The sequence below is a fragment of the Felis catus genome, chromosome A3 (assembly GCF_018350175.1).
Source record: "Felis catus isolate Fca126 chromosome A3, F.catus_Fca126_mat1.0, whole genome shotgun sequence".
NCBI classification, from domain to species: Eukaryota; Metazoa; Chordata; class Mammalia; order Carnivora; family Felidae; genus Felis; species Felis catus.
In genome coordinates this window covers 87,728,363-87,756,292 of record NC_058370.1, presented here as the reverse complement: position 1 = coordinate 87,756,292, position 27,930 = coordinate 87,728,363, and the positions used below count along the sequence as shown (strand labels likewise).

Sequence of the window (27,930 nt, the reverse complement as noted above, 5' to 3'; positions counted from 1 at the left end):
ATTTGGTAGTGGGAATGTTCTTATTTGACTTCCTGATTACTACCAAGAGTTAAATAATCATCAGTGTTTTTCTCTTCTGGGAATCATCTGTTTATTCACATTGTTCTTTGAGGGTCCTAAAAGTGTTTCTTACTGATTTGTAAAACCTATTAACATAGTAACCCTTTATACATATTTTGCTGTCAATGTTTTCCTCAGTTTGCCTTTTTGAGTTTTTACAATACATGGCAGTCAGGCCATCAGTGTTGCTTGAGTCACTGTTGAGTGTTACTGAACCGTATCCACATTCCATCCCTTCTCGGGGGAATGACCCCAAGCTTATCAGAGGTTTACTGAGGCCCCAGGGTCAAATGTAGATATACCCGACCATACCACCCACTTCTGACTACCTTCTCCCCTCTGTGCCACATCATTCCTGGTATTTCCCCCAGAGAAATCTAAGAAGGGGGGCGCAGTTTCTCCCAAGACCACAGAGACCTACAGGGAGGGACAAAAATGCAGATTCTCCACCCTGAAGCAGCTCTCCCTCATTCCAGGGAAACCTCTTCTGCTAGCCCACTTGCCTTCCCAACCCCAGTGGTCCAAAGGCGTCAGCACCCCTCCTATGCACCTTAAAAGCCAGCAAATTCTACTGGATACCTTCCCCAGGTGGGGCCTTAACAACTGGCTTCTAACGAACAAATTAAGATAAAGTGACAATGCGTTGCAGGGACAAAGCTTGAGGAGGTCCTGGCAGTTGGGGGATTCTGTGGGCTGTTGTTTCTGGGGTGCTAGGATCCTAAGAATGACAGCAAGCCCTATGTATGTGTTGGGGTTAGAGAGTGTGTCAACCTTAATTATCCTTCCGTGGGTTATCTTGCAGTCTCTATACCAGTGGTTGCCATCTGGCTGTACCTGGGGGAAAAATACTGATGCAGAGGACGTCTGCCTACAGATTCGTATTAATTGATCTGGTTTGGAGCCTGGGCCTTGGTATTTTGCAAAGTTCTCTAGGTGATTCTCAAGTGCTTGATACAGGCTTAACACCTTTTGTTCTTGCCCAGTGCAGGGACTCCAGGCAGAGGGATGAAGCGTGGGAGTGGGCGGGGTGCGGACCGTGAGCACTCAAGCGGTTGGTTGGGTGTGTGGAACTCCAGGCGTGCGTAGAACGGGTGTAGCAGGGGTCCCAGGACACAGTCTGGGGTCTGACTGTGGGCAGGGCTAGAGCGCTGTGTCTGACGCGGGGTCCTGCGGCGCCCCCTCGCGGGAGTAGAACTCATCCAACACGCTCTGAGGGATGCGCTTCAGCATCTCCTTGGGGAAGATGCGCAACAGCTTCCAGCCCAGGTCCAAGGACTCAAACACGGAGCGGTTCTCGTAGGGACCTAGGGACAGAGTAGGAGTGTGTGCATGTGCGTGCATACGTAGCCAGGTAAGGGAGTTACTGCCTGACCACCCCCAGTGCGCCTCACCCTGGTTGATGAAGTTCTTCTCGAACTTCTGCAGGAATTCCAGGTAGAGCAGGTCCTCGGAAGTGAGCGCCTCCTCCCCCACCACCGCCTTCATGGCCTGCACATCCTTCCCGATGGCATAGCAAGCATACTGGGTGAAGGGGGGAGAGACGGTCCATCGGTCACCGCAGGCATATCACAGAAGTCCAATGGCCCCCAATTTGGCTGTGTGGGGACCCCAAAGGGGGAGGGATTTTGCCAGAGAAAAGCTCGTGGTCTGGGTACCGGCACAAACCTCCAGCTTCTGAAACTAACTTACCCGCCAGTCCCTGGGCCCTCTCCTTCTTACCAGTTGGTTGGAGACATCTCCATGGTCCTTTCTCGTCATGCCCTCCCCAATGGCAGACTTCATTAGCCTCGACAGGGAAGGGAGCACATTGATGGGGGGATAGACCTGGGGGAGCAAAAGAAGTGAGTGGCAGAAGGCAGGGTCCAAACTTTCCTTTCCTTCCTACCCCTACTTGTCTCTCCTCCCCCTGAGAATCTTAAGAGACTGGTCCTCACTCATCTGACAGAGAGGTGGGCTGCTCATACCCTGCCCTCCTTTATGGCCCACAGATTCTAGGGCTTGGGATGCAGGTGTCTATAGGTGTGCTCCTGGACAGGAGGGTGGAAGGTGGAGATGACATGACATTAGGTAATGAAAGTCACTACTTAAAAACTTTTGGTGGGGCGCCTGGGTGGCGCAGTCGGTTAAGCGTCCGACTTCAACCAGGTCACGATCTCGCGGTCCGTGAGTTCGAGCCCCGCGTCGGGCTCTGGGCTGATGGCTCGGAGCCTGGAGCCTGTTTCCGATTCTGTGTCTCCCTCTCTCTCTGCCCCTCCCCCGTTCATGCTCTGTCTCTCTCTGTCCCAAAAATAAATAAAAAAAAAAAAAACGTTGAAAAAAAAAAAAAACTTTTGGTTATTTGGACAAAAACCAGGTTAAAGCTTCCTAGTTAATAGCTGCAAAGAAGGAACCTACTAAGCAAAGAGGAAAAAGTCACAGGGGTTGCCTTTAACTTCAGATGGGACAGACACATTTTCTCACCTGTTAGCACATTATTCACCATCTACTTGTGTCAGTTACCCATTGTTTTGTTCACCAAAGCAAATTACCAGAAAGAGAAGTGGTATTCATTTAGTATCTACTATCTGCTGGATGCTTTCTACATGCCGCCACGCACTCCACTGTGTGATAAATACTATTGTTTCTATTTTATAGGTAAGGAAACCTAGGATCAGAAAGATTATTTTCTCAAGGTTCCAGTCAGGTAGTCTGGATTCTATGCCAGACTTGTCTTGTGTCTGTGAACCACACAGTCTTCCCGGATCATCTCCTCTTTGGAGTTAGCCTTGCCTGGCCCCTCCTAATTCACAGAGAAATCAAGCACGGCAGGTGATGGGGTGTCTCTGGGGGTGGTGAGGAGAGCACTAGGTGGGTAGGGAGGGGACAGTACCTGTCTGTTATGAAGCTGTCTATCCACGTAGATCTGTCCCTCTGTGATGAAGCCCGTCAGGTCTGGGATTGGGTGGGTGATATCTGCAAAGAAATGCACTGGTCTCAGTGTAGACACGGCCCACATCTCCACCCAATCAGGGCCACGTGGGTTCTATTCCTTTCATGGGAGTGATGGGGTATGTGGAGGCGAGGAAAAGACAGTGAACTTCTTGATGGATGAACAGAGCTACTGCACATCTATGCAAAAAACCGTGAGCCCTTTAAGCATCCCAGTGGGAAAGGAGGACAGTAGGGCTGCAGAGGGTATTGGGCAGTGAAGAGGCTCACCATCATTGGGCATGGTGAGGATGGGGATCTGAGTGATGGATCCTCCCCGGCCCTCCACACGGCCTGCCCGCTCATAGATGGTGGCCAGGTCTGTGTACATGTATCCTGGGAAACCTCGGCGCCCGGGCACCTCCTCTCTGGCAGCGGAGACCTGCGATACCAGTGTCACTGGGGTAAGGAAGGGGGCAAGAGGCTAATACAAGGAAGGGCGAGTGGGAGGTTTAGTGACTATGAGAAATGGAATAGGGGCAAGCCTGGGTGGGAGAGCTTTGGGGTGTAGGGACCAGGGAGAGACAGGCGTGACCCTGACACCCTTCACCAGCTGCCTCACCTCCCGCAAGGCCTCTGCGTAGGAACTCATGTCGGTCAGTATGACCAGCACGTGCTTCTCACACTGGTAGGCGAGAAATTCAGCAGTGGTCAGTGCCAGGCGTGGGGTGATGATCCGCTCGATCCTGGAGGTACAGCCAGTGTTTAGAGAGCTCAGAGGTCCGTTTAGCCCCAGTGCTGAGTGGAAAGGGAACCGTGCATAGCAGCAGAGGAGTAGACAAGATGAGCCTCTGCTCCCAGCCCCCAGGTCACAGCTATGGTTCTTGGGGGTGGACAGTCCGCCGATCCTGACACTCCTCCTTCCTGTTCAAGGTAGGAAGGGGTAGGGGGCCTGGGACAGGCAGAGAGTTGGGTGAGAGTGGCACAGGCAGGGCCAGGAGTGTCTGGCAAGGGTGACAGCACCCTGTCCCTGCAGGCCCGAAAATTAGGGGCTCCGGCCCATCAGAGCTAGGCAGGGGCAGGGCTCCTGCTGTAGCTCTCTCTTCCCCAGCCTCCCCTGCCCCCTCATCCCCCTGCACTTGGCTCAGCTGGGGCACCCTCTGGATTCTTTCTGTAAGGTTCCCCTCACTACTCCAGAGCACACGTAGTGGGCGTGCTCTGTACACTTGCCCTGCCCGCTTGGCAGCCCCCTTCCACTTGGAGCTCTCCTGAATCCCTTCCTCTGGCTCCAGGTGCCCTCAATCCTCAAGCTCTGAGCCTGTGGGCCTTTCCTCTGGTGACATCATCCTGGCCTCCAGAATTCTGTTACTTACTTTTAGGAATACCTTCAGTACCCAGGACAGCTTATTAGATGTTTTTTCTTCATCCACCTGACCTACTGATTTAAACTCACATTTCCTAAACTTTAAAAATAGCAGTTTTTCCAGATGAATAAACAAACAAAAAAGCAGAGTCAGACCTATACATACAGAGAATAAACGAATGGTTGCTAGAGGGAAGGGGTGGGGAGATGGGTGAAATGGGTGAAGGGGAGCGGGAGATCCAGGCTTCCAGTTATGGAATGAATAAGTCACAGGGATGAAAGGCACAGTGGAGGGAATATAGTCAGTGGTATGGTAATGATGTTGCTTAGGGACGGATGGCAGCTACACTTGTGAGCACAGCATACCCTATAGAGAAATTCAGTCACAATGTTGCACACCTAAAACTAACGTGACAGTATATGTCAACTATACTCATAAAAAAAAAATTAACAAATAGCAGTTTTTGCAAACAAAGCATTTAAGGAAATCTGTCTATAGTGGGGACTATAGTGGGGACTTTGGTGGTGGTGCAAGGATGAGGAGCCCTGACCTGGGACAGTGGCTGGATGCAGACTATAGGAAGGACAGAGGACTGCAGGTGGCAGGCAGGGTTGTGGGCTGTCCCTACCCCTTACCGAGCCTCAGTTTTCCCCTCTGCACTACCAGGGGTTGGGCCAATGGCTGTGGTTCTGGGATACTTCTGAGCCCTGGTACTCTGGATTTTGGGAGGGGACGGGGCCTGCTGCCTGAAGGCAGTCTGGGTACCAGGGGATGGCTCACGTGGGGTCGTTGGCCAAGTTCAGGAAGAGGCAGACGTTCCCCATGGTACCGTTCTGCTCGAAGTCGGACTTGAAGAACCTGGCTGTCTCCATGTTCACCTGGACACACAGCAGGGAGGGCTGGAGAGGGGTCCCTGCAGCCTAAGGGCAGGGGCCCTGGCCCCTCCCATCTCTTCTCAGTAAACCCTATTGACTGACTGGCTACCAGTTCCTGGGATGACCCTGAACTTGAGAAGGCAGGGGCTGGGTTGCTCTCATCTTTGGGATCTCATCAGGTTCCCAAAGAGTTCAGATTTCTTCAGGTTGAGCTCTGCTCAGTGCCATCCCAACCCCTTACTTAGCCAGCTGCTCCCCTGCTAAAACCCTCCTCTGGCCCTCTGAGGGCCCCATCATATCCCCTCTCTGAAGGTGTCTTGTCTCCCCAAATTCCCTGGCTTCTCCCTCCTCCAGGTCATCCTGGGCTCGTCTTATAGCTGCCATGTCCTTTGGGATGGCTTGAGGGACACACTGTCCTAGTCACTGAGCCCACCTTCAGTCATGCTTTTGCCTCTCCCACCAGACAGGCCTGGACTCTGACAGCTTCTCAGGGAGAAGGATTATGCCTCCCTCATCAGATCAGACAGAGCCAGGGTCCAAGGGAGACAAGGCTGCCAGAACTTGCCAATCTGCCCAGTTCCTCTTACCCCCATGGCTGCAAAGACAATGGCAAAGTTGTCATCGTGATAATCCAGCACAGCCTTGGACTTCTTCACCAGCCCAGCCTGGCGGCAGATCTGGGCGGCAATCTGGGGTGGAGTGGATTGGGAGGAAGAACATCAGAACCAGAGCCCAGACCCAGAGTCCAGCCCACTCAGCACCACTGAGGATGATGGATGGAGCAATTTCCAATCCATCCTCCTGCCAAGGCCTTTGGCAGGAGGGATCCCAGGGCAGAAAGGCGAAAGGGCTGCCCCAGGCCCTACAGCCTTTCCCAGGGTGGAGGCTTGAAGACCTGCTTGGGGACAATGAGGAGGCCTATGCAGCTCTAAGTCCGTGAGCTGCCAGAGGACAACTGCCAGTCTGGATGGCGAAGACCCCTGCTTGGCTGGTCCCTGACTGCTTGACACAGGAGACCGTCCTCACTGGCCCACCAGCCCTGGCCTCTGCCTCATCCCTTCCTCTTGGTCATGTCCGCAGGACCCCGCAGGCCTCACCTCATTGTGGGGGAGCCCGGCTGCTGAGAAGATAGGGATCTTCTGACCACGGGCAATGCTATTCATGACATCGATGGGAGAGATGCCCGTCTGAATCATCTCCTCAGGGTAGATGCGGTCATGGGGGTTGATGGGCTGGCCTGGGAGAGGACGATCATGGACCCATGCTCAAGGGCTTAAGTCCCTCCCTGCCCTCCCCCAACCCTGCTCCAGACTCCAGAGCAGCACTATTTGACAGAATTTTCTGTGGTGATGAAAATGTGCTCTAACTACACTGCCCAGTTACACTAGCCCTAGCCACATATGGCATTGGGCGCACGAGATGTGGTTTTGAAATGAAAGTTGATTCCATTTGAATTAATTCGTATTTAAATAGCCACAGTTCAGTACTCCCTTGGATAGCACTACCTGGCACATTGGAAGCAGCAGGCAGGTGGGAGGAGTCCAGGCTGAGCAGGTGTTTTGTGGGGCACGAAGGAACTGAGGATGACCTGGGGAGCTGTCTGAGTGGATGTGTTTGCTCCGCTCTGCCTCTGACTTGCTGAGTGGTTTGGGGCCAGCCACAGACCTCTGTGGGCCTCCATCTTGTCCTCAGAACTGACAGGATTGGAGGACTCAGGATGGCCTCCCACCGGGAAGGGGCTGTGTTTGCTTCTGCAAGCCACCCCAGGCAGCTCTGAGGGGTGGGGACAGGGAACTGGAAGGCAGGAGAGTGATGGTCCTGGGGCACACATAGAACTTTGCACATGATGATGGCATTTAAAGGAACTGGATATGAAGGGCTTACGGCAGTATCTCAGGCTCTGTGGCAGATTTGGGGACAGACAGGCCTCTACAGTGCTCAGAGCACACCTGATCTGCCTGGTAGTCTGACCAGCCTTTGGAGGTGAGCCCTGGCCAATTGCCCCTGGCCTGTGTCTGGGGCAGAACTTCCAAGGGCAAGGTGGCAAAGGTGATGGCTAGGGGTGGGGAAGGTGGTTGGAAGCTGGGTCCTGAAAGCTGTCCAGAGCCTCTCTGGTCACTCACCATTGATGTCCAGGAAGTCCTCTGCCATGACCACTGGCCCCTTGTCAATGGGCTTACCGGAGCCATTGAAAACCCGACCTGAGGGTGGGGGAGGATGTTGGGAGATGCTTAGGGCCAGCCCCATGTCTCCCTCACTGCTGCTCACCATCCACACCACCACCGGCTCCCACCTGCCTCTTACATGTCCCTCTCCCCTCAACCCTCCGTTATCCCCAGAGAGCTGGCTACAGTGACTGTTTCCTTGGGGATCTTCCCTCCTTGCCTGGAAATCTTTACAGCAGAGGTCTTGGCCCAGGAAATGACTCTAATGGAGGGTTTTAGGGCTGGAAAGAGGAGAGGTCCAGGTATGGCGGATCTTGGGAGAAAGTTGGAGGATGTGCACTCTGTTTCAGCCTAACCACAAATAGATGGTTACCTACTGTGCCTCCAGTTTATTGAAACTGCCTTCCTCATTTACTGGACATCTGCTGCATGTCCAGCCCTGAGCTGGAGCTGGGGGTCAAAGAGAGGACAAAACCTCTGACCTGTACGAACTCACAGGGAGGCAGACATGCAAAGAGTCAATGGCTATGCAGTGCTAAGTGTGTGGTTAGGAAAGCTAGGCTGGGAGGACACAGGAGCTCCCCGTCCCACCTCACCCCCACCCTTACCTAGCATGTCCTCTGACACTGGAGTCCGTAGGATGTCCCCTGTGAATTCACAGGTGGTCTTCTGGGCATCGATCCCAGAGGTTCCTTCGAACACCTACGGGACAAGAGGTTACTCTAATAAGGGGCTTGCTGGGGACAATGGGGCCTTCCATTCTATGCTCCCTTGGAACCCAGCTCTAGGCAAGACACTCTGGGAAAATAGGACTTTTTTTTGCCTTCAGAGCTTATAAGGTAGTCAGGAACTTTGGGTCTGTTCATTTATTCAGCCAACATGGCACTGACACCACTTACCTGAACAATTGCCTTGGTCCCTGACACCTCAAGCACCTGCCCGCTTCTCTGAGTCCCATCAGGGAGGGTGAAGTTGACAATCTCAGCGTACTGGGCAAACTAGCAGGAGAGGAGAGCAGACATGAGACCAGAGCAGTGGTGAGACCAGAGGTGAAGTCCCTGTCTCCCCCCATCCCTCCCTGACCCTGTCTCAAGCTTCTATCTCCCCTCTTGGAAGTGAGCTTGAGGGGCTGGGAAGTGCAACGTTTGAATTCTGTTTGGGAGTCAGTGTACCTGGACGGGTAGGGGTGTCAACTTTAGAGTTGGGAGACCAGGGTGAGAATTGAAGCTCTGATGCTTAGAAGCTGTGTGACCTTGTGGAAGTTCCTTAATGTCTATGAGCCTCATCTTTCAAATGGGGATGATAATAATACCTACTTCAAAGAGCTTGTATGGAGAGAAAGTGATATGTGTAAAGTCATTAGCTGGTGCCCGGCACCTTGTAACAGCTCTGTAAAATGTAGTAGTTATACGGCTGTTCAGGTCCTGTGGACAGTTGTTTCTGCCCCTGTGGACTAATGGTGAAAACACTGGCACAGTGCTCTCCTGGGCTGCCAGGTGTCCCCTTGTGCCAGTGGTGGTCTTTCCCTAGCTATGGGGCTGGGGTTGATTCACATGTCATCCTCACAGCGTTCAGGAATAAAACGAATGAGGCAATCACTTCTCTTTTGGCTATGATCAAGTGTAGTATCTTTTCTTGTCAGTTTAAAAAGAACCAGGCTAATATCTAGAATATGTAAAGAACTCTTACAACTCAAAAGTAAAAATACAAATACCCTACCTTAAAAAATGGGCAAAGGATCTAAATACATATTTCTCTGAGGAAGATATGCAAACAACCAGTAAGCACATAAGCACCTGTTGATGCTCAACGTCATTAGCCACTAAAGAAATGCAGACCAATGAGATGCCACTTCACACTCACGAATGTGGCTGTAATAAAAAAGACAGATGATCATGAGTGTTGTTGAGGGTGTGGAGAATTTGGAACCCTCGGACACTGCTGGTGGGAATGTAAAATGGGGCCACCACTTTGGAACACAGTGTAGCACTTCCTCGAAAGGTTAAATACAGAGATACTGGATGAGCCAGCAATTACACTCCCAGGTATTAAACCCAAGAGGAATGAAAACACATGACCACACAGAAACTGGTGTATGAAAGCATGTAAGTGTTCATAATCAAGTAGCCTCATTATTCATAATAGCCCTAAAGTGAAAACAACCCAAATGTCCACAAACTGATGAATGGTTAAACAAAAGATGGTGTATCTGTAGCATGGAATATTATTCAGCCTTAAAAAGGAATGAAATATGATAATATGCTGCAACATGGATGAGCCTTGAAACATGCTAAGAGAAGCCAGACACAACAGGCCACGTCTCATATGATTCCATTGATACGAAGTGTCTGAAATAGCCAAATCCATGAAGATAGAAAGATTAGGGGTTGCTGGGGGCTGGACGGAGAGAGGATTGGGGGTGATGACTAACAGGTACAGGTGTTCTTGTGGAGGAGATGAAAATGTTCTGGGATCAAGTAGTCGTGATGGTTGCATAATTCTGTGTATATACGAAAAGCCACTGAACTGTGCACTTTAAAAGAATGAAGGTTATGATATGTGAATTATAATTTAATTAAAAAATGGTTAGGCTGTCCCTCCAGGACCATAGGCAGCAGGTCGGGCAGGTGGAGGTCTGCCCCAAGGGAATCCTGAGCTCTGCAGTCTGCACATGCTCAGGAAACCAGGTTCCTGGTCTTTCCCCACATCTAGAAGAGGCTATGAGCTGGGCCAAGGAGTCTGGGCTGAGAGAGCAGACCCTCCCCACTGACACTGGCTGTCAGCACCAAGAGAGCTAAGCCCTGTACCTGTACTTGCACTTTCTTTCTGGGGAGGTACCGGAGAGAATGCATAGCATTCTTCAGGCTCCCTCACCTTGCTTCCCAGGTGGTTGATTTGCTTCAGGGAGTAAGTCATAATCATAATCTTTTTTTTTAAGTTTATTTATTTATTTTGAGAAAGAGAGAGAGAACTAGCACAAGTGGGACAGGGGAAGAGAGAGAGAGAATATCCGAAGCAGGCTCTGCACTGTCAGTGCAGAGCCAGATGTGGGGGCTTGAACTCATGAACCACGAGATCATGACCCGAGCGGAAATCAGATGCTTAACCAACTGAGCCACCCAGGCACCCCCATAATCGTAATTTGATAAAGATAAATGATAAAAATATGATATTTTTTTTTATCCCCACTCTCCCACAGTGTTCCTAGAAGTTAATGTACTCCTCTAAATAACTCCTTTGGATATCAGAGGAAATAAAAACTTAAATGATAAATGAAATAGAAAAGAATGAAAAAGGGTATCACTTCATGTCATGACCTATAGAATAAATCAAGCTGTACCATGTTTTCTGACCATAATCAAAATAAGTTTGAAATCAATAATAAAAAGATAGTTAGAAAAAACATATATTTGGAAATTTAAACACCTAATATAGAGAATGTAGAATTAGAACATATTTTGTACTAATAATGAAAAACTATATATCAACATCTGTGATGCATTTAAGCTTTGAATGCTTACATTAAAAAAGAAAAAAAATTGAGGAAGTTTAAGAGTATGCAACGTGAAAAGTTAGAAAAAAGAACAGCATTAAAACCCCCAATAAAGTAGGGTGGGGGGATGGGTGAAATAGGGAATGGGGATTAGGGAGGACACTTGTGATGAGCACCGGCTGAGGTACAGAATTGTGGAATCACTAGTTGTACACCTGAAACTAATATAACACTGTAAGTTAACTAAATGGAATTAAAAGAAAATCCTTAACAAAAACAATATAGTAAAAGAAATATTAGAAGGGCAGAAATCATTAATACAGAGAACAAATATATAACAAGGAAGATCAAAATCCAAATTGGTTCTTTGAAAAGCCTCATTAAAATAGACAAATCTCTAGGGGCGCCTGGGTGGCTCAGTTGGTTAAGCATCTGATTTCAGCTCAGGTCATGATCTCACAGTTTGTGGGTTCAAGCCCTGCATCGGGCCCTGTGCTGACAGCTCAGAGCCTAGAGCCTGCTTCAGATTCTGTGTCTCCCTCTCTCTGCCCCTCCCTGGCTCATGCTCTGTCTCTCTCTCTCAAAAATAAATAAACATTAAAAAAAAAAAAACTAGACAAATCTCTAGCAACACTCATTAAGAAAAGGGTAAAGACATAAATAATTGTTGGAATAAAAAAGCCAAAATTAGCTATACTGATAATATTAAAAAGTAACAAAAAGAAATTATAAACAACTTTATGCAATACAGTTTGGAACTTAGATGAAATGGATAAAGTCCCAAAAGAATACAACTCAAACCAAAACCAATCAAAAACTAAACAGAAAGCTGCAATAGTCCTACAATTTTTAAGATACTGCATAGGTAAAATCTTTCCACAAAGAAAACACCAGTCCCAGAGAGTTTTACAAGTGAGTTCTGACAATCAAAGAACAAATAATTTGAAATTTACTTGAGCTTGTCAAAAGTAATGGGTAACTGATACATGAATTCAGCAAAGTTGCAGGATACAAAATTAACGTACAAAAATCAGTTGCATTCTTATACACTAATAATGAAGCAATAGAAAGACAAATAATGAAACTGATCCCATTCACAATTGCACCAAGAATCATAAAGTACATAGGAATAAACCTAACGAAAGATGTAAAAGATCTGTATGCTGAAAACTATAGAAAGCTTATGAAGGAAATTGAAGAAGATACAAAGAAATGGAAAAACATTCTGTGCTCATGGATTGGAAGAATAAATATTGTTAAAATGTCGATACTACCCAAAGCAATCTACACATTCAATGCAATCCCAGTCAAAATTGCACCAGCATTCTTCTCGAAGCTAGAACAAGCAATCCTAAAATTTGTATGGAACCATAAAAGACCCCAAATAGCCAAAATAATATTGAAGAAGACCAAAGTGGGAGGCATCACAATCCCAGACTTTAGCCTCTACTACAAAGCTATAATCATCAAGACAGCATGGTATTGGCACAAAAACAGACATATAGACCAATGGAATAGAATGGAGACTCCAGAATTAGACCCACAAATGTATGGCCAACTAATCTTTGACAAAACAGGAAAGAATATCCCATGGAAAAAAGACAGTTTCTTTAACAAATGGTGCTGGGGGAACTGGACAGCAACATGCAGAAGAATGAAACTAGACCACTTTCTTACACCATTCACAAAAATTAAAAATAGATGAAGGACCTAAATGTGAGACAGGAAACCATCAAAACCCTAGACGAGAAAGCAGGAAAAAACCTCTCTGACCTCAGCCTCAGCAATTTCTTACTTGACACATCTCCAAAGGCAAGGGAATTAAAAGCAAAAATGAACTATTGGGACCTCATGAAGATAAAAAGCTTCTGCACTACAAAGGAAACAATCAACAAAACTAAAAGGCAACTGACGGAATGGGAAAAGATATTTGCAAATGACATATCGGACAAAGGGCTAGTATCCAAAATCTATAAAGAACTCACCAAATTTCACACCTGAAAAACAAATAATCCAGTGAAGAAATGGGCAGAAGACATGAATAGACACTTCTCTAAAGAAGACATCCAGATGGCCAACAGGCACATGAAAAGATGCTCAACGTCACTCCTCATGAGGGAAATACAAATCAAAACCACACTGAAATACCACCTCACACCAGTCAGAGTGGCTAAAATGAACAAATCAGGAGACTATAGATGCTGGCAAGGATGTGGAGAAACGGGAACCTTCTTGCACTGTTGGTGGGAATGCAAACTGGTGCAGCCGCTCTGGAAAACAGTTTGGAGGTTCCTCAAAAAATTAAAAATAGATCTACTCTATGACCCAGCAATAGCACTGCTAGGAATTTACCCAAGGGATACAGGAGTGCTGATGCATAGGGGCACTTGTACCCCAATGTTTATAGCAGCACTGTCAACAATAGCTAAATTATGGAAAGAGCTTAAATGTCCATTAACTGACAAATGGATAAAGAAGTGGTTTATATATACAATGTAATACTACTTGGCAATGGGAAAGAATGAAATACGGCCTTTTGTAGCAACATGGATGGAACTGGAGAGTGTTATGCTAAGTGAAATAAGTCATACAGAGAAAGACAGATACCATATGTTTTCACTCTTATGTGGATCTTGATAAACTTAACAGAAGACCATGGGGAAGGGGAAGAGAAAAAAAAAGTTAGAGAGGGAGGGAGGCAAACCATAAGAGACTCTTAAAAACTGAGAATAAACTGAGGGTTGATGGGAGGGTGGGAGGGAGGGGAAAGTGGATGATGGACATCGAGGAGGGCACCTGTTGGGATGAGCACTGGGTGTTGTATAGAAACCAATTTGCCAATAAATTTCATATTAAAAAAAAAGACTAATGGAAAAGAGATGGTCTTTAATTAATTTATGGGGCAAGGATAACCTTGATACAAAATAATATAATTATGAGAAAATTATACACAATCTCACATATGAATATAGATGAAAAAGTCCTAAACAAAATACTTACAAATCAAATCCAGAAAAGTATAAAAAGGTCAAGTTACAAACCAAATGATAAAAGAAAAATATCAAAAAACAAAAAATGAAGACAAACACACACACACACACACACACACACACACACACAAAAATTAAAAAGACCACGTTGGAATTATTCTAGGAATTCAAGGTTAGTCTAATATTAGAAATCTAATAATGTAATCTACCTTATTAATGGATTCAAAGATTAAAAAAAAAAAAACCTGTGATCATCTTAAAACATTCTAGAAAAAGCTTAAAAAAAAAAACTATCCATGGGGCGCCTGGGTGGCGCAGTCGGTTAAGCGTCCGACTTCAGCCAGGTCACAATCTCGCGGTCCGTGAGTTCGAGCCCTGGGCTGATGGCTCGGAGCCTGGAGCCTGTTTCTGATTCTCTGTCTCTCTCTCTCTCTGCCCCTCCCCCGTTCATGCTCTGTCTCTCTCTGTCCCAAAAAAAAAAAATAAACGTTGAAAAAAAAATATTAAAAAAAAAAAAACTATCCCTGATTAAAACATTTTGATGATTAGGGAATCATGATATCCATGATTAAAGAACAAAACTCTCAAAAACTAAAAGGGAAATTCCTTAACTCCAAAAAGCATCCACAAAACACAGAAAATACCGTACTCTGATATAATGTATAAAACATTCCCTTTAAAATTAGGAGCAAAACAATAATGCCTGCTATCATCATTCTGTTCAGCATTACACCGGAAGAACTAGCCAAAATAATGAGAGAACAGAAAATAAACATTAGAAGGAAACAAAACCTAAAATAGAAAACTCCCCCAACCCCAAATCCAGTAAAGATAGGACCCCCCAAAAACCCATAGACCAATTTCTCTTATGGATGCAGAGGTTATAAATAAACTATTAGCCAGTGAAATCAAATAGTGTATTAAATAAACAAACAAGTTTGACCAAATAGGGTTTATTAAAAGAATGCAAGCCTAGATCAATCAACTTCTGGCAATCTCAACATTTGACAATATAATTCAAATAGGGAGTTTGTACGTATGAATTATAAGAGAAACGCTACAGAATTATGTAAATAGAAACCACAGAGGCTTTTGATAAAATTTGGCAGCGTTTCTTATACAATCCTGTGTAGGACAGGAATGGAAGGCAACTCCTTGAACACTAGACTATTTACAAAACCAACTTCAATAAGCTTCTAAATGGTGAAATGCTAAATCCATTTTTATTTCTAATAAAATCAATAACACACAGAGATGTCTGTATCACCATTGTACTTAATGTGTTTTGGAAATTGTAGTTTATACAATAAGACCAAAAAAGAAAAAAGAAAAAGTATACCAATAGACATAAATAGAAAATGCTTCATTTATTTATTTATTTATTTATTTATTTATTTATTTATTTATTTATTTTTTAAAGGTAGAGGAGATTGTATTCTTCAGAAATGTCAAAGAAAGGCTGTGAACATGTGTCAGATTACAGAAGGCTAAACAGACATGATGAGGCTGGATCCCCTGCTGGAGGGGAAAAAATGCTATAAAAGACTTTATTAGGTCAGCTGATAAACTGGAATATAGATGTAGATTAGGTAAAAGTATCAGTGTAAATTTCAGATATTGATAATTACTGTTGTTATGTAAGAGAATATCCGTATTCTTTGGAAATAAATGCTGGAGTTTTGGGGGATGACTTACCCTTAAAAGACCTAGGAAAAAATTATGCACACACACATACACACACTCAGAGCAGAAGATACAACAAATGGAATAAAGTGTTAACAGTTGGCCATATGCATGTTCCTTGCACTATTTTTATTTTTGCCACTTTTTATAAATTTGAAATTGCTTCAAAATCACAAGTAAAATTAAAGTCTGCCAATAGAAAAGCAGACATAATTCCCTTCATTTGCAGATGATACTGTATACCTAGAAAAACCCAAGAGGCTCTACTTAAAAAACAAAACAAAAAATGCCCAGAATTAATAAAAGAAGTTGGTTGTATACAAGATAAATATATAAAAATCCATCTGTTGTACCACTGTCACCTATACACTGATTTTAAAAAAACCAACAACAACTCTTTTTTTTTTTTTCTATTCCAGCCATAAACGAAAGAGGAAATTAGGAAAAACATTCCATTCACAATAGGGCCCAAAGCCATACAATATCTGGAAAAAAATTTAACAAGAAAGGTACAAGAAAATAATAAAATCTTACTGAGGATATAAAGCAAGCCCTGAACAAATGGAGAACAATAGTGTTTTCCAAGACAGAATGACTTACTGTCATAAAAATATAAATCCTTTTCAAAAGCATAGAAATTAAATGCATTGCCAGCAAATTGCTGTTTCTTCTGGAACTTAATAAACATCTTAAAATTCATAAGTGTCTGGGAATATCCAAAAATAGTCAAGGTGGAGGATTTGATGTATCAGATATTAAAACGTGTTCTAAAACTGCTAAAGCCAAATGGTTAAGTGTTGGTGTGAAGCAGACAGAGAAGTGGGAGAGATTAGAGTCCAGAAACAGATCCCAGATTTTATGAAACTGTTATAGAACAAATGCGGTATATTACTTCATGGGGAAAACCAAAATCTGTTGACCAAAGGGTGCTGACGTAACTGGGTATCGACTTAGAAGATACCCACGTCATAAACAGAAATACATTCAGGCATATAAAACCTTTAAACACAAAGCTAAAACAAACAAAACCAGAAGAGTTTTTCTTCTTTCCTTTTCTCAGCTTTCCTAGAAAAGCTGGATAAGAGAGACGTCTTTGGGCAAGGTATGGAATCCAGAAGCCATAAATGCAAAAATAGACATATTTGATTGTACAAACATTTGAAATGTCTGCATGGCAAAATACCAAAAACAAACGTGAACAATAAAAAAGGAGCACCCACAGCTCAAAATGTACACCTCAGTATGTAGGAAGATTTCACAGAGGACAAAGTGAAATCCAAACTTATAAAAAGATCCTCAAATGTAAATAAAAACAGGAAGGTACTAGTGTTCATCAATTAGATAGACAAAATTCCAGGAAAGAACATATTCAGGGCTGGCAAGGATGCTGGAGGGTGGGTCCCTTAACACACGGTTGACTGGAATGTGAATCACCACAACCTTGCCGGGCTAGCAATGTTGCCCCAAATCATCAATATCTATTTGAAATCTATTTTTAAAATCAATATACACTTTGAACCAGCAACTTCATTCCGGAGGATCTATCTTATAGCAATAAAGGCACTAGTGTAAAGGGGCTCTATTTTGCTGTACCATTTGCAATAGCAAAACCTGGTAACACACTGAATGTCTATCAATAATGGAACCATTAAAAAAATGGAACCATTGAATAAACCACAGCACATCCGTGCTATCGCCTACTATGTTGCTCTTGAGAAGAATGAATAAAATGGGCAACTACTGACATGGAGGGAATCCTTGATATGTTTTAAGAGACTAACACCAATGTAAACCTCTAACATACTATCTATTTGCCCCTTTACAGCAGGATCTTTGTAGTGGCTGTCTCAAGAGGCTGGGAGGAAGGAGGTTAGGGACAAATAGTTAAATTTGCGTGTCTTTTGTTTCACTAGTAATAAGGAGCTTTTTTTTTTTTTTTTGTAATTAAAATGTGATAAAAATTTGGGATGTTCAAGTACAGTGCTACTGGTTCCCACCATCATTACTATCACTCAATCCCCGCTCTACCCAAAATAGTGACCTTAAGTGTCTGGGAGGAGGGGCTTATGACTCAATTTCCCAGTGGGGTGTGACAGGGTGGGGGGCATTCCCTCACTGCATCCCTGCGAGGGAGGGGGGGGCCGTCAAACCTGAGACAGGAGGGTTTGCAGTTCTGACAAGTCACTGGAGGAAGCTCCAGCTTGGGCCCCTCCTTGTCCTGTGAAAAGGATGCCAGGAAGGCGACCTCGGTTGCCCCCTAAACCAGCCCCTCTGAGTGGGGTTGCTGAGAGAGCTGGGCTCCCCCCAGGAGGAATGCGCTGAGGTCGGCGGGGCAGCTCACGTCTAGCGGTCTTTGGCTCATCAACCACAAGAGGGGGCCCAAGAGCAAGGGCCGGAAGGCCCCCGCGGAAACAAGTTTTAAAAAAGTCGGGGCATTCCTCTGACGCTCTGTAGGCTTGTCCACCTGACACAGCCACTGGCCTCCTTGCCTGGTGGGCTGTTAACCTCAGGAAGAAAACTGCTGGAGAGAGCACAGGCCAGGTTGGGCCCCAAAGAAATCAGGCCATGGGCCCAATAGAAACCAGGCAGCCGGGTGATAAAAAGCCATCATTTTTCATGTGGGTTTATGTGGGGGACGGAGGGCGGAAGGAAAGGAGAGTGGAGGAGGTGGCGCACCGTGTGTCCCTGAGAGGTGAAATCAGAGGAAACGAACTTTAAATGGCAGAGAGATTACAGTCAGATGCCTGAAAGAACCGTCAGAACCATCACACCCAGTCATGGAGGGTGTATAGTTTGGAATCCTTTAGGAAGAGAATACTAGGCTCTGTGTGTGCGTGTGTGAGTTATTTGGGGCAGGGATGCCCATAGCCAGTTGGGACAGGGAGTGCAGGGGGAGAATTCCAGGATGCAACAATGAGTTTATACTCAAAGGAGCCCCATTTCAGAGCCTGATCCTCTCACCTCCCATTCTTGGTTACTAGGAGGACCACAGAGGGTAGGGATGGTTCAGTACAACCTTCGGTGCTTCATTGAGTTCTCAGCCAGCCGGGGGGGGGGGGGGGGGGGTAGAGGGGAGCTGCTCTACACACTGGGAGGACTGGGAAGTTCTTGGCAAGCCTGGCAGGACTTGTACAGGGAAGCCCTGGCCTCCAAGGCCTCTCTTTCTGCCAATGCCCAGGGCAATTTGGAGCCCCTCTTCGGAAACTGTCTTCAGAGCTGATACACATACTTCTGAAAGCTTTTTCTTTTAAAAGTTTGGAAGTGGCCACAGACACTTGGAGCCAAGTCTGGTGGATAAGGGGAGAGCTTTCTCCAAGTCTCAGTAAGGACTGCTGTTTCTCAAAATACGGCAGTCGGAAGATCTTGTAGAGCAGGGTATCTTCAAGTGTGGGCCCCAGGCGAGCAGCAGCAGCAGCAGCAGCAGCAGCTTGGGAGCTTGTCAGAAATGCAGATTCCTGGGCCCCAACCTCAGACTGATGAATCAGAACTTTGGGTTCTTCCAGGGGATTCTCATGCATGCTCTAGTTTAAAAACCACTGCTCAAGTGAAATCTAATATATCCCAGGCAGGTGGATGTCAGCTAACCAGACTCCTCTTTAATGCCTGTGAAACTCCTGTGTAATTGTTTGTCATATTGGGGCTGTTTAATAATCTGGAGGAGTCATTTTTACACTCTACACTCAGGGGTTTAGGCTTTAACATTTTATGCTCTACACTCAGACCTCCAAAAATCAGATGAAATCATGGAAACTGTCCCTAGAAAAATGTAAAGACACACAAATACCCAGCTTCAAAGGTTTGCATATGATTTCGAGTCCCTTATTGCCTGGGCTCAGAACTTCTGATCTACACAAAAGTTTTCCCCCAAGAATTTTTCCATTTCGGAAGGATGGAAGTGGGAGGCCTAATTGCGGGTATGATTCAATTTGGGCAGAAGGTGGCGCTGTAGAGGATGAATTGGGGTATTTTACCCAAGCAACTCTAGACTGGGGATAGGGATGGGGGCCGCAGAGAGGAGTACATAAAGCTGTCTTCTCCGCCTCTTGAATTTAAGAGACTACATGTTACTGCTTCTTTTCCTGCCCTCTGCAAGTCCAGGGTTCCCTGGGTATCTCCATCACCCAGTTACTCTGTTCTATGAGAGAGATGCATCCAATAATCGCAGAACCATAGGTCTGGGGGTCTATCTCGTTTCCCAGTCTAGCCCCATTTTATAGTTGGGAAAGTGGATGTCATAAGTACTGACTCTCCATACTATGAGTGGGGGCGGCAGATGGCACCAGCTGTTTACTCCAGCATATTAGCGTTTCTGTCTTCCAGGCAGAGCTAACGCTAGCTGTTCTCAAGGAGGAATAGTAAAAATACATTTATCTGATTTGGTCCTCACAACAACTCTCTTCTATATTAGATGAGGAAACTAGGATTTGAAAACCTAAACAGCTGCTTCTCAAACTTCAGGAAGCATCACATCACCTGGAGGGCTTTTAAAGTCTGACTTCTGTATCTCCCCAGCTCTCTAAAGTTCCTGATTCTGTTGGTCCGGGGTAGGGGCCCCAGAACCTGTATTCCTAACTGTGCTGATGCTGCCAATCTAGGGTTGTCAGGTAGCTAGTAGGAGGTAGCTAGATGGAGCTGAGGTGAAAACGGAAGAGGTCTGAATCAGACCTTGTGAGCCCCGTGCATACATGCATAACCACTCCATCACACTTCCCCCCAGGGCATCCCCAGCACTAGTGGGTCAGACTGTAAGGTCTCTATGAACTTGGGATCTGGTTTCCAGAAACAAGAGGGTCTGGTTTAGTCATTCTAACACTTATTCATTCATCTCATTCACTTACTCACCCTTCCTCTGAACAAACTGAGCACCTACAGTGGACTGGGTGTTCAGTAAAAGTGCGGTATGGGACTCTGGGGGCTCAAGAGTAATACCCAATAGGAGAGACATTGTGGGGGCAGGGAGGAGACTATATGGCCAGGTGGTGATCCTATTGATGCCTTGATGGATGCTGCCAACAAGACAGTACAGAAGAGGGAGAGGAGGGACAGGCTCATTGTCCAGGGGCCTGGGTGAAACTCCCAGAAGAAGTGACCTCTCAGCTAGCCTTGGGGAGGAGTCAGAGGAAGAAAGGGTATGGAGGAAAGGTAGTTGGAGAGGCAGAGGGAAAAGTAGGAGCAAAGGCCTAGAGACATCAAAAGGCAGCTCCATCCAGAGGCAGGGTGGGTTTCCAAGTAGTGGCACAGTGGGCGTCGGGGAAGGAGAGGATGCGTCATGAGTGGAAAAGTGTGGAGGGACCCTTACAGAACGTGGGGCCTATAAGGTGAAGGTGCTGTGCGTGCTAGGTGAGTTTGAAGCAGGGGAGCAAAGGGGTCAATGCTGAAGGGGGGCAGCATGGAGGATGGCAGGGCACCAGGCTGGGGATCCAGAGACCATGGCTATAATCAGGGAGCAGTGGGATAGGAGGTTGCTGATAGATCACTGATACTGACAGATGGGGTCCAGGAAGGGAGGGATCAAGGGTGGCCCCAGATTTCCAGGCTGGGGAGGGTGGTGTCTGGCGGGAGCCTGAGAGGTGGAACTGTTGGGTGGAAGGGGGACAGCAGAGTGATCTGGCACCTTTGCAGGGCCCTTTATGCCTTAAGAATCCCCAACCCCAAATTCAAAATGCCGTCAGTCTGCCCTGGTCCTGCGGTGCCCCAGGGGACACAAAGGAGCCCACATCCCATCTCCTTCCATGAGACCCGCTTTACTTCCCACCCGCACTGCTGGTTCCCAGGCTGAGATAGTCCAAAAGCCTCTGAAAACCTTGAGCTCTGGAGAAAAGTTAGCTGGCATGGCTCTTCTGCCTTCTCTTCCTTTTAAAAGAAGACCCACGGGAGCAGCAGGTGAAAGCATCCAGCTTTGTGAGGAAGTTCACTACAACCATTCCACCGTTGTAGAAAGAGGCACAATAGCCCAGATCCCCCAGGCCCTTGGCAGTAAAGAGTGGTCTCTGAGGGCCCAGAGCGGGCAGAGGGGGACACTGAAAAGGTAGGAAGGGAAACCCAGGGTGGTGGGGGAGACAGCTGGGGAGGAAGAGTGTGGGGATGGGGGACAGGGAATTAGAAGGGACCGATGGGCCCATGGCAGACAGCTAGAGGTAGGGCAGTTTAGAAGAGATCCTGCACCCGGGGCTGGGGAGCCCTGGGATTTGGCCTTGGTGCCTGGGAAGATATGGAAGAATCTTACCTTGACCTCGTCCAGCACCACCAAGGGCCCATTGACGCTGCACACTGTCCTGTAGGCTGGGGGAGGAGTGGAGGTAGGTGAGGTCTCACACCCAGACACACACCCAGATACACACACACACACACACACACACACACACACAGAAGCATCTTCTGCTTTCTCTCCCTGTATGCACCACCCCCACCCCCTTCCCAGTCTGGGCTGTCAGGGTCATTAGCTGTGACAGGGCCAGCCACCATTGCTGTAAGGGTCATGCCCCTGCCCGCAGGGCTCCCTGCTGGCTTGGACACCTGCAGGAGGCTGGGGGGAGGGCCAGGGCAAGGGCAGAGGCCCCTCAGAATCCTCCCCTCCCCTCTCAACTACGAAGAGGTCTTTCTTATCTTGAGGCTGCTTCCCCTCTGGCCTCAGCCCCCATCTTACATCTCTGACCCACAACATTTTCCAAAAGCTTCTGGCCCCCAGCTAGAAATGGGTAGAGAATTGCCCTCCCTGCCCCCCACCAGGACCACACTTCCCTCCATCACCTGACACTCATTGAACATGGTGCATGTGCGCATGTCTGGGTGTGTGAGGGGTGGGGGCTGGTGCATGCATGGGTGAGAAAAACCAGCCAGAGTCCCTGCCTGGACAACCTGGGCTCCCTGGGCTCCCTGGGTGCCTGTGGGAGAGGGGAGAGAGTGACAAGGAAAGAGGAAGAAGTAGAATGTCCCAGCCCTAGTGGCTGGAGAGATCCAAAATGGGGAAATGAGCTCAGCTTACAGGGAGCCTCTAACTCCAGTGTTGGGGAGCCCCAAACTCCAGTGTTGGGGACCCCAATAGGAAAGCCATGGACTGGCAGACAGGAAGCCTATCTTGGCTCTGCTAGGGGCTGGCTGAGAGATCCTGGGACTCTCCCTCAACTACAACCTGGGAGACATAGCTCTTCCCTGGGGTCCCTGTGAAGCACGAATGAGACCACGGAGACTGTGGCATGGCAGGATGGCCAGAGTGTCCGTGAGGTCACTGAGTCACTCACTGGAAGGACATCAAAGGGAAGAGAGTGGTCTAAGCCTCTTTTCAAAAGGGGAGGAGAATGGGGTCCGGAAGGGTGAAAACCTACGCCAGGGTCACCCAACATGCTTGTGGCAGAGCTGGGGCTGGGACCCCACCTCTTGCTTCCCGTCAAACCACATTGGCTTCCAGCCCTCATGCTTTCATACAAGTCTGGTGCCAAGTCACCCCACACCAAGGAAAACTAAGTGCCCCCAGCTCACACCTTCCCCAGTATGGGGCTCAGTGATCATCCCCCTGTTTTTGTCTGATCTGCATTCCTTTCACCAGGGCATGGGCTAGGATGATGACTGGGCAAGGTGATCCCTGCGGGGATATTTGCAAGGCTCTTCTGAGCTTATGGACTGTTAGGAACACTCAAGAACAAGAGGCGCCGGAAGATCCATTCTTCTAGGGCTTGGGCGTGGAGCAGGGGAACTCCTTCAGCTTCCTCCGAGTTCCCATAGAGGAGGTATCCAACCTTCCCTCTAGGCCAGCCTCTCCTGGTCCTGAGGCCCAGACCCCAGAGATGACTACTCCCTAGGGCCGAAGGCCAGTGCCTCCTTCTCTGTGCCCCTTCCGTCATGCAACTCTGGTATCTCCCATCTTAAAACCCTCCCTCTGCCCCAGTCCTTCCAAAGCTGCTGCCCTTCACAGCCCAACTTCTGGCAAGTAGGGCTCCATTGCTGACTTCCTTTCTCCACCTTCCACCCTCTCCTTGCACTCTCCAACCTGGCTTCTCTCTAGGCCACCCCACAGGACCAGGTACACTGGATCAGAGCCTCATTTTAAAAAGCACTGGGACAAGCCTCTTGCTGGCCCTATAGAGAAAATACCAGACCAGCCAAAAGGGCTGAGATGGCAGAAGCAAGATGCAGAGTGGGTAGGCTGGATGGGAGGTGAGAGTGTGGGAGGGGAAGGAGCCCAACGTCCAGAAAGCCCCAGGGAACACTTTCCAGTTCTACCTAGGAGACAGGTCTTTCAACTTCCTCTCTTCCTTCACAGCGGTTCCCCACATTTCACAGCTTCTGTCCAGGGAAGCCTGTTAACCTGGACATCCAATAGCTCTACCTTGGGAGGGCAGCAGTGAGTGGCAGGGAGTAGCCTAGGGGCCAGGACGAAGTGCTGCTTGCTGGCCAGGCCCTTGGGCTGGGTGCCCAGCATGTGGTCTGTAAGCCTCTATCTTATTCCACCAGCCTCAGCTGTAAGCCGCCTTTCTGGATTTCCAGAGCCCTAGGGCCTCGCTCTAGTAGACTTCCCAAATGCTTGCTGGAGGAGTCCATCACTCCACAGCCTAGACCTTTCACTGCAGATACTCCACTGTGGCTGTTTCTGTTTATCACCCGACTTTTCACGTCCTTCAGTGCCCTGCCCTTAACTGACTCCGGCAGCCACTGGCTCTGCTCCCCACTGAAGTGCCACAGCCCTCAGCCATGCCACTGTAGAAGGCATCCTGTTCTCCAGCTCGTCAGTCCTTAATGAGATGGATCATGTCTCTCCCCTCAGACTAGAACTCTGTGCCTCCCCAGTCAGACTAGACCATATCTTTTCTTAGAAGCTGTCTAGTTTGGACACCGCCAAGGTGGTGGCTAAGCAACAAAAGTGTCCTTGACATGAAGCCAGGCCTTTTGTTTGCATCCACCCCCAACTGATTGTGTCCATTGCATGCAGTGGCAAATTAAGGCCCAGAAGTTGGCTGATTTCTCCTGGGGCACACCACAAGTCAGTCTGCTTCCTGTGGCACTCCCCCAGCCTTGGGACATACCCTTCAACCCTGGAGAGGTGAAAGGTGGGGGTAGCGCTGGAGGCAGTGGGCTGGCCCAGAAGACCTCTGAGGGGCACTCCCTCAATAGGCCTTCCTGAGACTTTGCAGACACTCCCTCCCTCTGCTCTGCCCCCTCCCCTTCTCCATTGTCCCAGCTGACACTTTGGGTTGCACTTAGGGCCGCAGGCCTGGAGCCCCTCCCTGCCCCCATCTCCCCACTGCCTTCCCGGTCAAAGGCTCAGCGGGGCTCCATGCAGCCCACTAATTAGGGCCTGCCCAGCCACACCTGCAGCGTCCTGGGAGCCGGCTGAGCCAGGCGCCCATGCGTGAGGTGGGGGTGGGGGCAAGCCCGGGGCAGTAGGTCCCGCACCTCCTCCCTGATCCCCTCCAGAGGGATTAGGGGAGGGAGGGCAGGGGCTGGAAGACCAGGCTTCTTAGAATCAGCCCAAGACCCTGCCCGGCGAAACTCAGTGTGACCTTCCTGGCCTCTCAGTTGAGGAAACTGAGGCAGGCGGCAAAGCCTGCCTCAGTGGTTTGGCATTCCAGCCTCTGGGTGATCATCTGACCAGGCTCTGTCCCTCCAGCAGGGCTGACAGCCTGACATCCGTCCTTTGCTCCTTTGCTCGTGCTGCGCACTACTCCCCTCCCCCCTTCCCTCCCACCCCACCTAGCATCTTTTGCCCCACACAATGGATGAAGCCCCAAGCTGCCGCCTCCCCTCAGGGAGAGAGTTCTAGCTCTGAAGGAGGAGAAGTTCCTTTCTGCCCAGGGTGGATATTGCTAGGGTTCACTCCCCACTTTATTCTACCCTGCCCCCTCCCTTCTGGCCCATTCCCTCAGCCACTGCAGTGAAATCACCCTTAATGCCTCAGGCCTGTTTGGTTCACTTCCTCCTCCAGGAAGCCTTCTATTGGACTCACCCCATCTATGGCTGAGGAAGCCCTGGAGTTGGGAGCCAGCTGCCCCATCCCCTGTCCCCCTGGGATCCCCAGTTCTCCTGAGCTCTTTCTGTCTCTGCATAAAGTTCTCCTGCCCAGAGCGCATACAGTGCTCAGGTAGGAGGCCAGGGCAGGAGTCCTGCCTCCAGCCAACTGAGGGTAGCAGCTCTAGGTTTTGGTCCTCACCCCTCAGAGAGGAAATCCCTCAGGCCCCAGAGGCGGAAGGTGGAAACAGAGAAAGCTGTGGGTGCAGAAGCACCCTGAGGAACTCAGTATGCTCCAAGGGGCGGAGGCTGTCAGGCTGGGGCTGGCCCCTGGGGGTGCCCTGTGAGGACACTAGTATGCAACAAAAGCACAGGTAGCCTTTGTCACTGCGGGAACATCTTTAACACAGGGAGCAGAGTCGTGGTGGAGGGGCTCCCCCTCTGCAGACCCTGGTCTCTGGGTCAGCTGTTGGGTGTGACACATTCACCTGGGTGGGGTCCACATGGAGTGACACACAAGCCGGCATGGGGGCGCTGACACCCCTGGGTTCCAGTCTGGGTCAAATCTCCAGGGCTTGTTGACTCTAAATAAGGTCGTGGCTGGAGGGAACTGGCTGCAGGAGGCCCTGGGGTGAGGTTGCACCCACAGGGTCCCTGGGAGGGCACACTGAAGGGAGTGATGGGGGGGAGGGTCCCGCAGGGGTGGGCCATCACTTGGGTCTGGATGAGAGTTAGACAACTTGAGACAACTGGGCTCAGGTCTCCAGGCCTGAGCTCTGGACTCCAGGGGGCTCCAGTCACTGCGAATTTCTGGGCCTTCGTGACCCCTGCTTTGCCCCAGGGGAGAATCTGGATCTCTGCCCTCCCCCATACCTCCAAGACGCAGGGCCTGCAGGGCCTCCTTGGTACATCCGGTCTCACTCAGTTTTTCCTTGCTGGAATGCACTCCACCCCTCAGTGCCTGCCTCAGGCCTCTGGAGGTGCCTGCTCACGCCCTGCTCTGCTCCTAAGCACCCCAGACCTGCCCTCTCTGGACCTGCCCCCTCTGTACTTGCTCTGTTCTGGGTGGGTGCCAACTCCGTTCAATGCAGACCTAGCTCGCAGCTGCCCCGTCAGGTCACTCCCACTATGGCCTAGGTAACTAGAGAGGGCCAGCTTCTCTCCATACACACCCTGTTAGGAGCCTCTGGCTCTGCTTGGCTGGTGCTGGCCAGGCCGGTTTACTCCAGTGTGGGGCTGTCTGAGAATCTGAGAATTGGAGAATGACCTTGGCAAGGACAGATGGAGGGGGCTCTCCCTCTGGTCCTCAGAACCTCACCGCTTTCTGTGCCCCAGACATCTGGGCACACCTAGGAAGCCTACAAGGGTAAATAATCCAGCACCCATGGCCATGCCAGGCACTCACCCTCCCCCAACTGTACATACACAGACATAAGACATCACCTGACCACATACCCATGTTGTCCCCATGAGCACGCACACTCGTGCACACACACACATTCACCCTCAGTCTGAATGTAAAAGCATGCACATATACTGTCACATTTCCTCACTCTGATCATACACACATGCAAGCTGTCACACACATATTTACACATATCCGCACCCGAGTGGGGGAGCACACACATCCTTCCCCTGCATTATACACACAGACACGTGTAAGGCACACATGACATGTGCCCACTGACGTGACACACACAGTGTTATGTATTTCTCCATCCTGAAAGTGCACATACTTGGCCTTGCCACACATATTCCCTAAGAACACTTGATCATACATTTCCTCATGCTGAATGTTCTGGTACACATGCTCGTACTCCAAACACGCACATATTCACACAGGAGCGTGTATCACAAACACACACTTGGGCCCGTGGGGAGCTCTCTCTGAACTTGGGGTCTCAGAGCAGGATAAGGGTGATGACCGAGAGGTTCCTGCAAGGACACCCCTGCCCTCTCCGCTGGGGTAGCCTGGGCTGGGGACCCCATCCCTACATCTGCAGAGGTGGCTCCTCGTCCAGGCAGTCCACCACATCACTCTGCTGGACCAAGAGCCCCCTTGGTCTTCCTCAGTCTCGGTCCTCCCCTTTCCCTGAGCCTGCGAAGCAGAGCCTGGGGACCCAGCAGCCCACCCCAACCTCACCCTCTGGGGATTTGTACTCACTGACACGGGGGTGGGTGATGTAGTTTCGGGTGACCGCTTGCATGTGCTCTTGGGCTATGCCCAGGTCACAGCCACCGCTGGGGAGCCCCCCGGGCCTACTGTCTGCCTTCGTGGCCATGGCGAGGTGGCAGGCCGGACCCGAGTGCCTGAGCCTGCTGGTGGTGAGTGCAACACTTCGGGCCCAGCTGGAGCCGGAGTGAGCTTACCAGACTGCCCCTGTGGCCACCCCTCCCCTCACCCCTCCTCTCCTGCAGGAGTTGACTGTAAACAGGGAAACCAGCCTCTGG

General features: G+C 48.8%; 1 protein-coding gene across 1 annotated transcript; it reads right to left on the bottom strand.

Moving 5' to 3' along the window:
* Positions 1–133: 133 nt before the first annotated feature.
* Positions 134–27,876, bottom strand: ATP6V1B1 (ATPase H+ transporting V1 subunit B1). Its single transcript, XM_003984103.5, has 14 exons — positions 27,644–27,876; positions 21,764–21,819; positions 8,271–8,369; positions 7,980–8,073; positions 7,330–7,407; positions 6,304–6,443; positions 5,794–5,895; positions 5,112–5,209; positions 3,590–3,713; positions 3,259–3,409; positions 2,930–3,012; positions 1,780–1,884; positions 1,452–1,581; positions 134–1,364 (listed from the first exon to the last, which is right to left on the bottom strand). Exons 1-14 carry the CDS (start codon positions 27,759–27,761, stop codon positions 1,201–1,203), a joined length of 1,542 nt encoding a protein of 513 aa, XP_003984152.3. The 5' UTR covers positions 27,762–27,876; the 3' UTR covers positions 134–1,200.
* Positions 27,877–27,930: the final 54 nt, after the last annotated feature.